The 12974-nt window shown below is 43.1% G+C and overlaps 2 protein-coding genes across 3 annotated transcripts; one reads left to right on the forward strand and one right to left on the reverse strand.

Annotated features, from left to right (window-relative positions):
- Positions 1-707: 707 nt before the first annotated feature.
- LOC102707418 (transcription factor ILR3) lies at positions 708-3514 on the reverse strand. The gene is made up of 5 exons (XM_015839185.2): positions 3169-3514; positions 1852-1911; positions 1697-1774; positions 1459-1621; positions 708-1227 (listed from the first exon to the last, which is right to left on the reverse strand). Exons 1-5 carry the CDS (start codon positions 3342-3344, stop codon positions 970-972), a joined length of 735 nt encoding a protein of 244 aa, XP_015694671.2. The 5' UTR covers positions 3345-3514; the 3' UTR covers positions 708-969.
- A 1927-nt stretch (positions 3515-5441) lies between these two features.
- Positions 5442-8471, forward strand: LOC102707698 (beta-amylase-like). 2 transcript variants are annotated; one of them, XM_040525947.1, is made up of 6 exons: positions 5442-5850; positions 5931-6008; positions 6097-6495; positions 6991-7155; positions 7289-7830; positions 8095-8219. In XM_040525947.1, the coding sequence occupies exons 1-6, from the start codon at positions 5623-5625 to the stop codon at positions 8132-8134; spliced, it is 1452 nt and encodes a 483-aa protein (XP_040381881.1). In that variant the 5' UTR covers positions 5442-5622; the 3' UTR covers positions 8135-8219. The 2 variants fall into 2 exon arrangements, with proteins under 2 accessions (XP_040381881.1, XP_040381880.1); XM_040525946.1 differs by having other exon boundaries at positions 5456-5850; positions 7289-8011; positions 8095-8471.
- Positions 8472-12974: the final 4503 nt, after the last annotated feature.

The raw sequence follows: 12974 nt of genomic DNA on the forward strand, positions 1-12974 counted from the left end.
ATTTTTTATTTATAAATATGTGATTTCGTTTTCCTCCAAACAAATAAAAGATGACCATTGATAACGGAACATTTTCGCAGCAAACATCACAAAATGTACAGAAGGAATGGAATGTTTTGTTCCATGATGTTTTCCTTTTTTTCTTAGATGGTGTTCAGATCTAGCGACTTTTTTTTAAGTTCTCGTCACATCGGATGTTTGAACATTAATTAGGAATATTAAATATAGACTGATAACAAAACTAATTACATAAATAAAGGTTATTTTATTAGAAAAAAATTTTAAGCCTAATAAATCCACGATTAACAAATGTTTACTGTAGCATCACATTCGCTAATCATGGACTAATTAGGCTCAATATATTCGTCTCGCGAAATAGTCTTGAGTTTGAGATGGGTTTTATTAATAGTCTATATTTAATACTTTTAATTAGTGTCTAAACATATTTCTAATTAGTGTCTAGTGTCTAAACATTCGATGTAAGAGTGATTTAAAAAAAGTTATAAGGATAAAGGATCCCCTTAGATGCATGCTCGAACTCGAATATCCCCTTAGATGCAAGCGAGCATGGACTAATACAGAGCACGTTCTCCTACGAGGTGAGCACGTTGTACCTAACATAGCACATAGCGTTTTCCTTTTCTTCTCAGACATGTCCACCAATAACCTAATCATGCTTCGTTCAAAGGTCAAAACATGGTGGGATATAATTCTATGGCATCTAATTCTCATTTATTTCAAAAGATGTAATTTATTTACTAAGATATAATAATAATATACAACGGTGTCATGGGTTCAAATGTCACCGGTTGATGCTTCCATACAGCTTTTTTTTTTTTTTTGAAATCTCATACAGCTTAATCCTGCGGTTTAGCTAGGTAGTAAACACTGACGACCAAACTGAGCTTGAATGGAAGGCAGTTCCGCCTCTTTCCTGCAAGGCGAGGCAAATTGATCTTTTGCTTTGACTTAGGCAACAGGAGGGCATGACTTGGGGTCATCTGTGGTATCAACATCAGACGGTGGCATGAACTGCCACATCGGAAATCCTGGGTAGCCAATCACAGGCATCATCAGCTTCTGCCCGGCAGCGAATGCAGCGGCTGGGATAACCGGAGGGTGTGGTACGAGGCTTGGTCGCGCGTTCAGGAACTTTATCTGCTGCTCCAGGCTCTCTTTCTCGGCCTTCAGCTTTTGCTTCTCATCACGCAACTCATTCTTCTCAGCCTGCAAAATCGAAGGACATGGTACTTAGTTTGTCCACTGTGTAGACGCTTTATATAGTTCATACCACCTATAACCTATGGCTAACATCACGCTGAGCCAACGAAACTATCAATATTACCATTAAATTTCAGACAAAAAGAACCTAATGCTGTAGTTATGCAGCTGCTTCGGGTGTTCCATACAAATAGATTCACGATAAATAATTGACTATATGAAGGAAGAAAGACAAACCTTCAGCTCTTTTATTTTCTCTTGGAGGCTCTGATTTGATTCCTTCAACTTCTGTGCTTCACTACGCAGCTCAGTCATTACACGAATGGCATCGTTCAGTATAGCAGATTTGTCCATTTTAGGTGTCTTCCCTGGTTCCAGTACAGCACCCAGTTCCAAGAACCTAATAGAAATTAAGTACATGAATTAAATCAAGAGTTAGCAAAGAAAAAATTGTGATTTTCATCAGGAAACACACCTCTCGTTCAACTTGTCCCTTCTTAATTTTTCCCTGCATGCTTTGGAGCTTGGTTGAGAGACACTTTCCGATCTAGGACTAACATGTTGTGTGGCCATGTTAGAAATGTCCACAAGAAATTAGGAATGTATATTGGAATATGGAAGTAGACAAACCGTTTATTTGCTGACTGTTCTTTGCCATGTTCACACTCCACAGTACCATTGTTTTCAGCACTGGTGAAAAAATAGACTTGTACTTCAGTATGTCATATTTCACAATAATATACAATAATAAGTAGCATAAAAAACTGTACAGTGGCAACGGAGGAATCAAGCAAACTTAACACAATAGTACAATACATGATATACACCAGTTAAGATGCATTAATTGGGTCATAGTGGTTCATAACGCCACAACCTACAGTGCCTGAAGCACCAACTACCACAAGGACAACTTGAAAAACACATGATATCATTTCCTGGTGCATACAGAAAATGTACTAGAGATCCACAAGATTACAAGGTATCTAAATAAAAGAAAAGTCATAAATCAAAGAGTTGTAATAAACAATAGCCTAACATGGAGTCATGAACACATTCTTCAATAAATTGCGGTTCCACAGTATGCTTCCTGCTGGAATCCAAGGCCTACCAACCAAACATTACCCACCCCTTTTCTGATCCTTCATAGACCATTCATTGAAAAATCCACCAGAAAGCCCAATACCTGGCTCAAAATAGCATGTCAAAGCAATTGACTTGCACATAGATCTAACAAATTTTAAAATCCGGTATTTCAGACAGTTGGACGAACAGAAAAATGCAACCATCCACCCTCAATTTGATGCCCTTTGCTTTACTCATTGTCTGTTCTTCTATTGCGATATTACATGGCAACCTAAATCTTGTATAATAGTGACAAAATAAACATCATAAGTGATCGTGTCAGTTTTCCTCAGTTGAACTATCCCATGACACCATATAAACATGAAAGTACGAAACGGTGCATACTTCGACCCACTGTATATGCAGCATATGCATCCGAAATAAAAAATAAAATGAGAGTTGTAAATCATGAACAGAAACCAAATTAGGTTTGAAATACAATTCGTATGAACACAGATAATTAGATTTGAAAAGTAATCCAGAATTCAAATATGAAATATGACCAGGAGTGGAGCCCTTTGTTCTGTAAAACAAGCTGACGCATGCCCCTACGTAAGTTATGCAATTAGTTCTACATGCTACGACACACATACGCAATGGCTAGTCCCCTGATTCGAATCGCACTAGCACGCTTTCATCGATCTCCGATCGCACAATCATCAATAGAAACAATCATGCTATCAAATGTTCTAAACTTACGCTATAGATGTAACAACACAAATCACGCTGCCGCTACAAATCAGGACAAGAGAAAAAAAAAACGCAACCCCCGCAGACCACGGGCACGGGCAAGAGCGATCGGAGGCCCGTGAACCCCGCAATTACCAGGCGTCCGGCGCCGCGGCGGCAGGGGCGACGGGCGGCGTCGGCAGCGCCGCCTGCGGAGGAGCGGCGGGCGTCGTCCAGTAGAAGCCTCCCGCGGCGGCGTCGAAGCCGGCGGCGGCCAGGTCGTCCATCAGGGGGCAGTCGAAGACCCACGGGGAGCCCTCCGGGGAGGCCATCGCTGCTGTGGGGGGGGGGGCGCTCACCGTGGCCGGCGACGGTGGCCGAGGGGAGGGCAGGGTAGGGTTTCCGCGGCCGCGACGAGATTTGGGGGTGGTGGTGGTGGTGCGGTGCGGTTCGGTGCGGTGGGGCAGAAAGGGGAGCCGGTCGTGGGACTTTGGACTTTATGCCATTTTCCTCGACGGCGAGTTCCCAAACGTCATCCTTTCAAATAACTTTGCTATTTTGCCACTGAACCCTACGGTATTGTGTAGTCTATGTCATTTGCTATCGTTTTGTTGTCACATCAGCTATACGTGCGACATCTCGATGATGAAATTTTCGTCTTACCCCTAGCGTGTGTCGAGAAAAAGCGAGCAACGGTGGCTCCCAGTTTTTTCATACTTATAAGATAAGTTAGATATCATGTACTTATAAGATAAATTAAATATTTTTAGGCATATGAAAATTTTTTAGTTTAATCTTGCACGATATAGGCATCGGACAACATCAATGCCGATTAAAACCTAATTCTTTCCCTTTCCTTGTCTGATTCAAAAAATATATTATCTTTTTTTTTATCTCTTATTTTCCTTCGACTGCCCAATAAAAAGAACCGATCGTTATTTTTTTCTTTTTTATTCAAATTCATGTTCTTTTTTTATCCAAAAGATCACTTTTTTCTCTAAAAAACCTCCAGTATGATCCAGATTATAAAAAAAAATTCAATCCGATCTTTTTTTTATTGCTATAAATCGGATCTGCTCGATTAATTTTTTACCGAGCGATTGATTGATCAAATTGTCCGATCAAATTTGTCGGCACGTGTACTTATAGACCTGTCGACCAATTTGATCTTTTCTTGTTTTGATGAAATTGTCCGATTGGTTTTTTTTTTCAAATTGTCCGATTGATTTGTGCTTGCTAGAAAAAAAATATTAGCCTCTATTCTACGATCGTTTGTTGAAAAAATATCTGCATATATTATGTGATGATATAAAATTATTATATTTATATATTTGCTATGTCAATTTTTCATGGTTTGGTCTGGCCTATTGTTTGTTTTGGCCGTTCAATTTGGAGTGAGCTACCAGGGTTAGCAATGTTATTTGATTGCTTGGTGCCACATCACCTAGGTGATGCTGCTGATTTAGCATCAAAATAGTAGCTGCTGATTTAGCATCAAAATAGTAGCAGAATGACATATAATTTACGAATGTACGAGGCCAGTGGCAAATTAGCGAAGTTATTTAGAAGGATGGTATTTGGAAACTTGCCATCGACGAAGATGGCATAAAGTCCAAAGTCCCGCCCCGCCGGTGGTGGGCTCGGACGCTGAGATAAGGACGACTTAGCGGTGGAGTGGGAGCACGAGGGGGTGAACGAATACGGACTTTTTTGGGCCTACCATAGTTGGGCTGGATTCTTTGGGCCTCATGGGTGTGGGCTTTGGACGATAAGATTTCATGGCCCTCGAAAAGAAAAAATTAACAGCCCTATCTTTTCGATTCCGTTGATCAGCTAAATCTAAAATTTTAATGCAAAATTTGTAGTAGATTTTAAAGTTTCTTTATTGTATTTTATTTTTAACATTAGCTTTTAGATTTAAATTTTATATTATAATATAAGTATTTCTACACTAATTTTATAATTTTTATGTATCAATCGTTTCAATGATTCCAGAGAAAATCAGATATTTACGAAGAGAATCTAATTGGTTTAGAATTCAAAATTTAGCCATAAAAGTAACTAAAAAGGAGTTCTTTGACATCGCCATGCCCCATGTTAAATAATCTAGATATGTAATATTTCCTATGCGCGCGATAGGAAAATATTACTGTAAACATATTCATTTTCAAAAGGAAAATGGGAAGCCATTGCGTTACCATTGGCTCGCCTGTTGAATCCAGACCCTTACTGTAGCTATCACTGCACAAAGCCAAAAACCAAAAGCACAAAAAACAACATCTGCAAAGTTGTCTAGCTTGTTCCAAGCCAACGTTCACCACGAAAAAAGTTTGTGCAGAAACTGGAAATAGTAATATCCTCTTACTAAGAGGCAAAAAACACACGGTTCGGAGCTCACGCAAACCACGCCTTCATGAACACCTGCCCAAGTCTTCCCAGAACACATCGCCAAAAAAAGGGCACAAATTTGTGTGTGTCACGCAGATGGCATGGCACGCCAAGTCGCGAACGATTTATACCAAGAATTCATAGACAAAAACCACAAAAATCTACCCAATTTGTTTTAAAAAAATTTTGTACAAACGTTGGAACCATTGCTGCACATCATCAATGATGGCAACCACTCCGTCGTCGGCGCAGCCGGTCAGGGTGCAGGTGCAGGTGCAGGTGCAGCAAGGATGGATGTACCGGAGCAGGGCGGCGTCTCCCGCGCCGCCCCTTCTCCCACCGCCGACGACCGGGCGGCGTCTCGCCGTCGCTGGCTACAGGAGGAGGACGACGGTGGCTTCTCTCCGGGCTGTCGCCGCCGAGCGCGAACAGGACTCTCCTTTGCCCGAGGTACGTAGGAGAAGCTAGCATTTCTTGAATTCAGGCCGAGTTCTTGGCTCCTGCACTGCAGCATTGCTCGTTCGCCGCAGCCTCCGCCGTTGCTCGCCGACGCCGACGAGGAGGAGAGGATGCTCGCCAACTACGTCCCCGTCTACGTCATGCTCCCGGTAATCTACACGATCTGCGACATCGAGAGCTCGCTCACGCGAATTTCCGAGCTTTTTTTTTTTTGGTCACATCGATCATGGCGTGCAGCTCGGCGTGGTCACCGCGGACAACGAGCTGGAGGACGCGGAGGCGCTGAGGGCGCAGCTGCGGCGGCTGCGGGGGGCCGGCGTCGACGGCGTCATGGCGGACGTGTGGTGGGGCATCGTCGAGGGCGCCGGGCCGGCGCGGTACGGGTGGCGCGCGTACAGGGAGCTGTTCCGGATGGCGCAGGAGGAAGGCCTCAAGGTGCAGGCCATCATGTCGTTCCACGCCTGCGGCGGCAACGTCGGCGACGCCGTCAGCATCCCGCTGCCGCGCTGGGTCCGCGACGTCGGCGACGGCGACCCGGACGTGTACTACACGAGCCGCCGCGGGGCCAGGAACCAGGAGTACCTCACCATCGGCGTGGACGACCGGCCTCTGTTCCATGGCAGAACCGCTATCCAGGTAAGCTTGCAACTTTGCATTGTAGATGGCAGCATGGCACATGGAGAAGTTTTTTTTAGCAATTAGGTGTATATACATTCGTTGCTTGCATGTCATTTAAATAGTTATCAGAAAATATAAAAAAAAATTGATAAGATAGTTTGATATGAGTTATATCACTCCACCAACATGCAAGTTTAAATTTAACTTCTACAAGTTGTAGCAAAAATAACAAAAATAATTATGAATATGCGTATACTTAGTTTCAGTTTTGTTTGTTTTTTTTCACAACTTATAGAAGTTGAATTTAAACTTGCATATTTGTGAAGTGATATAACTCATATTAATCTATATTGTCAATTTTTTTTATATTTTTTATGACTATTTAAATGGCATGCAAGCACACGGATGTATATATACCCGTGTGCTAAAAACTGTTTCCCGTATGGCACAACTATGATCTATTCAAGGTTAATCTAATCAACCTGATCGATTGTTCATCTGTGATGACGCTAGCTGTACGCCGATTTCATGAAGAGCTTCAGAGAGAACATGGCTGACTTCTTGGACGCCGGCCTGATCGTGGACATAGAGGTTGGTCTCGGCCCTGCCGGTGAGCTGAGGTACCCATCCTACCCAGAGAGCCAGGGTTGGGAGTTCCCTGGCATCGGACAGTTCCAAGTAGGATTTATTTCTCTCTGTGTAATTAACAATTTGAATTCAATTCTTGAAGTTGTAAAATCAGTTCACGGTTTGGTGTAAAATCAGTTTGTAAATGATGAAACTTGGGAGTTAAAAATTAAATTTGGTGCAGTGTTATGACAAGTATCTGGAGGAGGACTTCAAGGCGGCGGCGACAGAGACCGGGCACCCGGAGTGGGAGCTGCCGGACGACGACGCCGGCGAGTACAACGACACGCCGGAGGACACGCGGTTCTTCGCGGCGGACGGCGGCACGTACCTCGCCGAGGCGGGGAGGTTCTTCCTGACGTGGTACTCCGGCAAGCTGCTCGAGCACGGGGACAGGGTCCTCGACGAGGCGAACGCGGCTTTCCTCGGGTGCACGCTCAAACTCGCCGCGAAGGTGTCGGGGATCCACTGGTGGTACCGCCACCCGAGCCACGCCGCGGAGCTCGCCGCCGGGTACTACAACGTGGCGGGGCGCGACGGGTACCGCCCCGTCGCGCGCATGCTGGCGCGCCACGACGGTGCCGTCCTCAACTTCACCTGCGCGGAGATGCGGGACGCCGAGCAGCCCGAGGAGGCGATGAGCTCGCCGGAGCGGCTTGTGCGGCAGGCGCTGAGCGCGGCGTGGCGGGAGGGCGTCGAGGCGGCGTGCGAGAACGCGCTGAGCAGGTACGACCGGGGCGGCTACAACCAGATGCTCCTGAATGCGCGGCCCAACGGCGTGGACCCCGGCCGCGCGCCGCCGCGCCGCGCCGCCGCCGTGACGTACCTCCGGCTGTCGGACGAGCTCCTGACGGGCACCAACTTCCGGGCCTTCAAAACTTTTGTCCGCAAAATGCACGCCGACGAGGTCTGGGCCCATTTCACCGGGCTAAGAGGCCTTAACCCATGGCCCATCCAAACGAGGCTTACATCGGCTTCCCTTTTGTGCAGGATTACTGCCCGGACCCGGCCCGGTACGGAAGGCCCATGAGGCATCTGGAGAGGTCCGGGCCGGTGGTGCCCGTCGAGCGGCTGCTAGACGCGACGGCGCCGGAGCCGCCGTACCCGTTCGACGGCGAGACGGACATGAGCGTCGGCGGCGGCCTCGCCGAGCTCATCGACTGGGTGTTCGACAAGGTCGAGTGGATATTCTGTTAAAAGCCCCACGCGATCACGTAATTGAGCGTAACCTACATCCATTACATCGATTATGCTCTTTTCGTCTCTTTTCATTTCAAAATATATTAATACAGTAGCGTGATATATTTAGTATCATATATACTCCCTTTGTTCCGTATTATAAGACCTTCTGGGTTTGTCTAGATTCATCCATGTATCATGTATAAATGTATATGTTTTATATATGTCTATATTCATTAGTACACAAATAAATCTAAACAAGGCTAGAAAGTCTTATAATACGGAAAAAGTGAATATCATATTTAGTCCGTAGATAGATATATCTTAAAACGAAAGAAAAAAACATGAACATTATGCTATGCTAATATATGTGGATGTTAAGTTAAATTGTGAAAACTTATAACTAATACATAGGAATGAGTTTTACTCTTGTCCTTTCTTCTGTACCTCGAGATACCGATATTTCGAGATACTAAATCATTTCTTACTATTAGATCTAGCTAAATAGAATGTACATTGTTGGATTCAACGATCAGAAACAATTTAGTACCGTGAGGTATCGGTACCACGAGCACGTGCTTGTGTTAGTCGTAACCGACGACCCCTTACTTTCTTAAAAACAGGAAACTTAGCAGAAATGTATTAGCAACTTAGCACAAGGTCTGTTTGCAGAAATATAAGCAGGTATACATGACAGTGCTGCTCGCAGCGCAAGAAACCAGTCGCCCCATTGCATAGTTGCATATGTACGGAGTATATGGGATAACGCCACGGAAAGAACTAAAAATATATATCGGCGTTTCATTTTATGCATGAAGCATAGCCTTAACTCGTATGTTGTGGAAAATATTGAATAGGGAGACAAACTATGATCTGTTATAATCAGTTCTAATATGTTTATGTTACACTGACCCTCATGGGTTTATTTATAGGGTATATAGGAGATAGAAACTTGGAGTATAAGATAAATATTATATCGTATCTCTCTAGAATTTTATCTTTATCTCTAGAATTTCTATTGGACACCGTTATCTCTAACCGTATGTATCTATATCTCTAACATTCTCCCTCAGTCGTAACGGGAGCGAAGCGAACGATTGCGACTGGATTTGAAATCTTGTGTTTCATCGTCTTTTCTTCTTTGTTTCTCCATCATTGATTGCATCTCTGATAGATAGTCCTCCACTTTGGTGACTGCGTCTCATTCTGTGTCGTCTCGATCCTCCACCTTGGTGACTACGTCCCCTTCTATATTATCCCTTGTCTCTCTCCTCTGTTTTATCCCTTGTCTCTCTCCTCTGTTCCCTCCCGCAGTCATAGCGGGAGTGTCATGAATGAGAGCGATGACACATACGCTTTTAACTGGAGTTGTCCAGGATGATTTGTTGTAATTTTTGTCGAGGTAGCTAATCATGTGATAGCCGTGGTCGTCGTAGCCATGGTAGTTGATGTAGCCAAATATAGCCGAAGGCAAAAAAAATTGAAGATGGACTGCGATCTTAGATGAGGCACCTTGTAGATGTCAGAGAATACCATTGAAAGCGTCTTTGCATATGTCAGAGGATGCCCTTGGGTCATCTTGCAGATGTCAGAGAACGCCGTTGACGTTAGGTCACCAATTTTTGGTTGTACTCCGTACGTCGTATAGGAGGTTACCACCATAGTGATGCCAGGTTGATGCACTCTTTGCCTGTCATAGATGACGCGGTCGATGCCGTCGTCGATGTAGCGTCTTGCAGAGATTCCTGTCAGAGGACGCGAGATAAATGTCCATCGTTGTGGACGTAGCGACGTCATGTTGTTCCCATGTTGATGTAGACCATCGGTGATGTTACTTCAATGTATGTTGTGGGTGGACGTGAAGACTCGGTGAAGACGTCAGTTGCTTGATGTAGTGCTTGTTTGTTGATTGATCGATGTCGTCGCTCCTCTGCTTCTGCCGGCTAGAATTTGGAGATTTTGTAGCGAGAAGAATCTAATCTAATCTAATTTATAGATGATATATGGTGGCTAAAAAAATTGATCTAGTACTAAATAGTACTAATTATTGAGGAAAATCTAATCTAGGAATAATATATGGAGCTATGTAGCTAATTGACAAAAAAATAGATGCATGCACTGTGGTTGATGATCGATGGTGCTGTCGCTTGATTTCGCATGGATGGACGCCGTCTTGCATCGAGCACCTGGCTTGAACTCCCCGGGCGGAGGCTTTTTGTGCTGGAAATCGAAGCATAGCTTCTGTCTTTGCTGTTGAACCGCAGGTGCCGGCAAGCATAGGCTTTGCCATTGAACGCCCGGCCCGAACATCTTGCCGCCAGCGTTGCTCATCGGTCATTCACAGATTGACGATGGGCTGGCGTCGTCGTCTTCGTGATGATCGGCCAGCCATTGAATCGATTGGATGGGCTCGCCGCCGCCGCCGGCGCGCCGGCGTTGACTCAAATTCGACGGCCAGTATTAGGATCTAGACTCTGATACCATATAAAAAATATTGAATAGGGAGAGAAACTATGATCTATTGTGATCTGTTCTAATCTGTCGTATATTACACTGACCCTCGTGGGTTTATTTATATGGTACATAGGAGATAGAAACTTAAAGTACAAGATAAATATTTTATCATATCTCTCTAGGATTTTATCTTTATCTCTAAAATTTCTATTGGACTCTGTTATCTCTATCTAATCGTATATGTCTATATCTCTAACATACGTTATATTATTAAAGTTTTGTTACGTACAAACTACACATCTGTGGACGTGTTCTCATTGGAAATTTTGTCAGCTTCCATATCTTACCTGCAACTTTAATATTGCTCTCTACTGCACCTTTGTCCTCCCAACTTTAATGCTAACTAGCACATTGCCCGTACATGGTAACGGAATTCAATTTTTTAAAAAAAATTAATTTTTTTTAAAAAATTATAACATGTTGTTAACATTACTTTTTCCATGTGTCATATTTTAATCGTATTGACATATGTGTCCATTAATCTCACGGTTTTTATCATAATAAGTAAAATTAGTACGAACGATATATATATATATATATATATATATATATGTGGAATCCACCATTATTTTTTCTTTCAAAAATAGAGAATAGATAAAAAAATAAGGAGTTGGTGCTGGTGGTGGCGGCAGATTCGCTGCTACAACCGCTAGCCATGTTTATAGTAGTATAGATATTGTATCACCTTCACTTAAAAGAAAGCTTTGTTTTATAATATAATATTTTTAACAGTATATACATTTATATTATGATAATAAAAATAAGCATATAAAAAACTATACACGTTAATTACGTTAATTAATAGATGATTCTAGTTATGTCCAAAACATCTTACAATATGAAAATATGAAAGTGAGTGAGTAGCAGCTATGTGCGTATATGTGGCAAATGTGACTGTTTGTTTACTTTTGACTTCCACTAGTTACATGTTCATGTGTCGTAATAGAATTATATTTGACAAGAGAACAGTTGGCTTCAAAGCATAAATTTTATTTTCAGTATACTAACAAGAAACAACCGCCATGGAGAGAAGAGTACGCAAAGAAAGCAAGGTGCAAGCAAAGAATCCTTGAAAAAAGAAATATATTTTTAAATTTAAATTATTAATAATTAATTAATCGTATGCTAATATCTTTTTTCTGTTATTTTATTTACTACTTTTTCCTTTTAATTGCCATTTTTAGGCAACAGTGGCTTTCCAAATTTTCTTGCTTACGGGAGTAGCACAGCAACGTGATCGAACAAGTTTAGAGAAGCCAAGTTACTAACTATAAGTTCACATTAGAGCCAACATATACAATAAAATTGACTCTAGTTTTTATCTTTTATCAATTTCTCTCACATGTATATCTAATGCATTTTTTATAGTATAAATAGAGCTAGATCTTACACAAGAGTTAACCTCACTTTCTTATTTATCCTCTCCCTCTTTCGTAGGAGCTTATGAGGGCATGCTATATACAAGCCACTCACGTGAGTGGTTCCAACATGTCCCATAGGTTGAGCGTACTAACTCTACAATACAAGTCATATCTATATGTCTTTTTACATTTCAGTCGATATATTTTTTTTTTACGAAGAGACGATCTTCTTAGCATTCCAACCCGCTCTCTCCCCGACGCCTTTCCTCTCCCTCTCTCACCACAACGATGATCATCGGTTATGGTGGACCTCGACCTAGGAGGCGGCGGATCAAGCCCGGCAACGACAGAGCAACCTCGGTGGCGGCAGATCGATCTTGGCAGCAACAGAGCGACCTCGGTGTGGCGGCAGATCAAGGTTTTTTTCGCCGCAGCGGAGCGCGCGGCGGCAGCGCGAGGTCCTGCCGCAGCAGACCAACCTTAGCCGACCCGCTCCATCTTTGGCGTTTTCTCTCCTTACTCCTATTTTCTTACAAAGCCACTGGTTGCTATGTAGGATACGTGCACCTAGGGGTAGAAATGGGCTAAGGCCTGTGGGTTCTTTCACAAGTCTATCAATTTTTTAAAAAATTTAGCTTAAAACTTTATACAATTTATTTTTAATCTATTTTAAACCCGAAACATGGTACATGCTAAGCCAGCTTTAATGTGATCAGCAGCTTTAATGTGACCGGCTACAACCACTCGTTACATCAGAGCTCAGAGCATTGGGCATGCCCTCAGACTACCTCGAATGACATCCCACTGTTGCAACAA

Source organism: Oryza brachyantha, chromosome 7 (genome assembly GCF_000231095.2).
Source record: "Oryza brachyantha chromosome 7, ObraRS2, whole genome shotgun sequence".
NCBI classification, from domain to species: domain Eukaryota; kingdom Viridiplantae; phylum Streptophyta; class Magnoliopsida; order Poales; family Poaceae; genus Oryza; species Oryza brachyantha.

What these genes read in the sequence shown, in the direction of transcription:
- LOC102707418 (XM_015839185.2), bottom strand. Translation starts at nt 3,344, where the DNA reads ATGGCCTCCCCGGAGGGCTCCCCGTGGGTCTTCGACTGCCCCCTGATG. An exon ending in GCCGCGGCGCCGGACGCCTG is followed by an intron (nt 1,912 to 3,168) that starts GTAATTGCGGGG and finishes TTTTTTCACCAG; the next exon opens with TGCTGAAAACAATGGTACTG. An exon ending in AGAAAATAAAAGAGCTGAAG is followed by an intron (nt 1,228 to 1,458) that starts GTTTGTCTTTCT and finishes TCGATTTTGCAG; the next exon opens with GCTGAGAAGAATGAGTTGCG.
- LOC102707698 (XM_040525946.1), top strand. Translation starts at nt 5,623, where the DNA reads ATGATGGCAACCACTCCGTCGTCGGCGCAGCCGGTCAGGGTGCAGGTG. An exon ending in AGGACTCTCCTTTGCCCGAG is followed by an intron (nt 5,851 to 5,930) that starts GTACGTAGGAGA and finishes CGTTCGCCGCAG; the next exon opens with CCTCCGCCGTTGCTCGCCGA. An exon ending in CCGTCTACGTCATGCTCCCG is followed by an intron (nt 6,009 to 6,096) that starts GTAATCTACACG and finishes CATGGCGTGCAG; the next exon opens with CTCGGCGTGGTCACCGCGGA.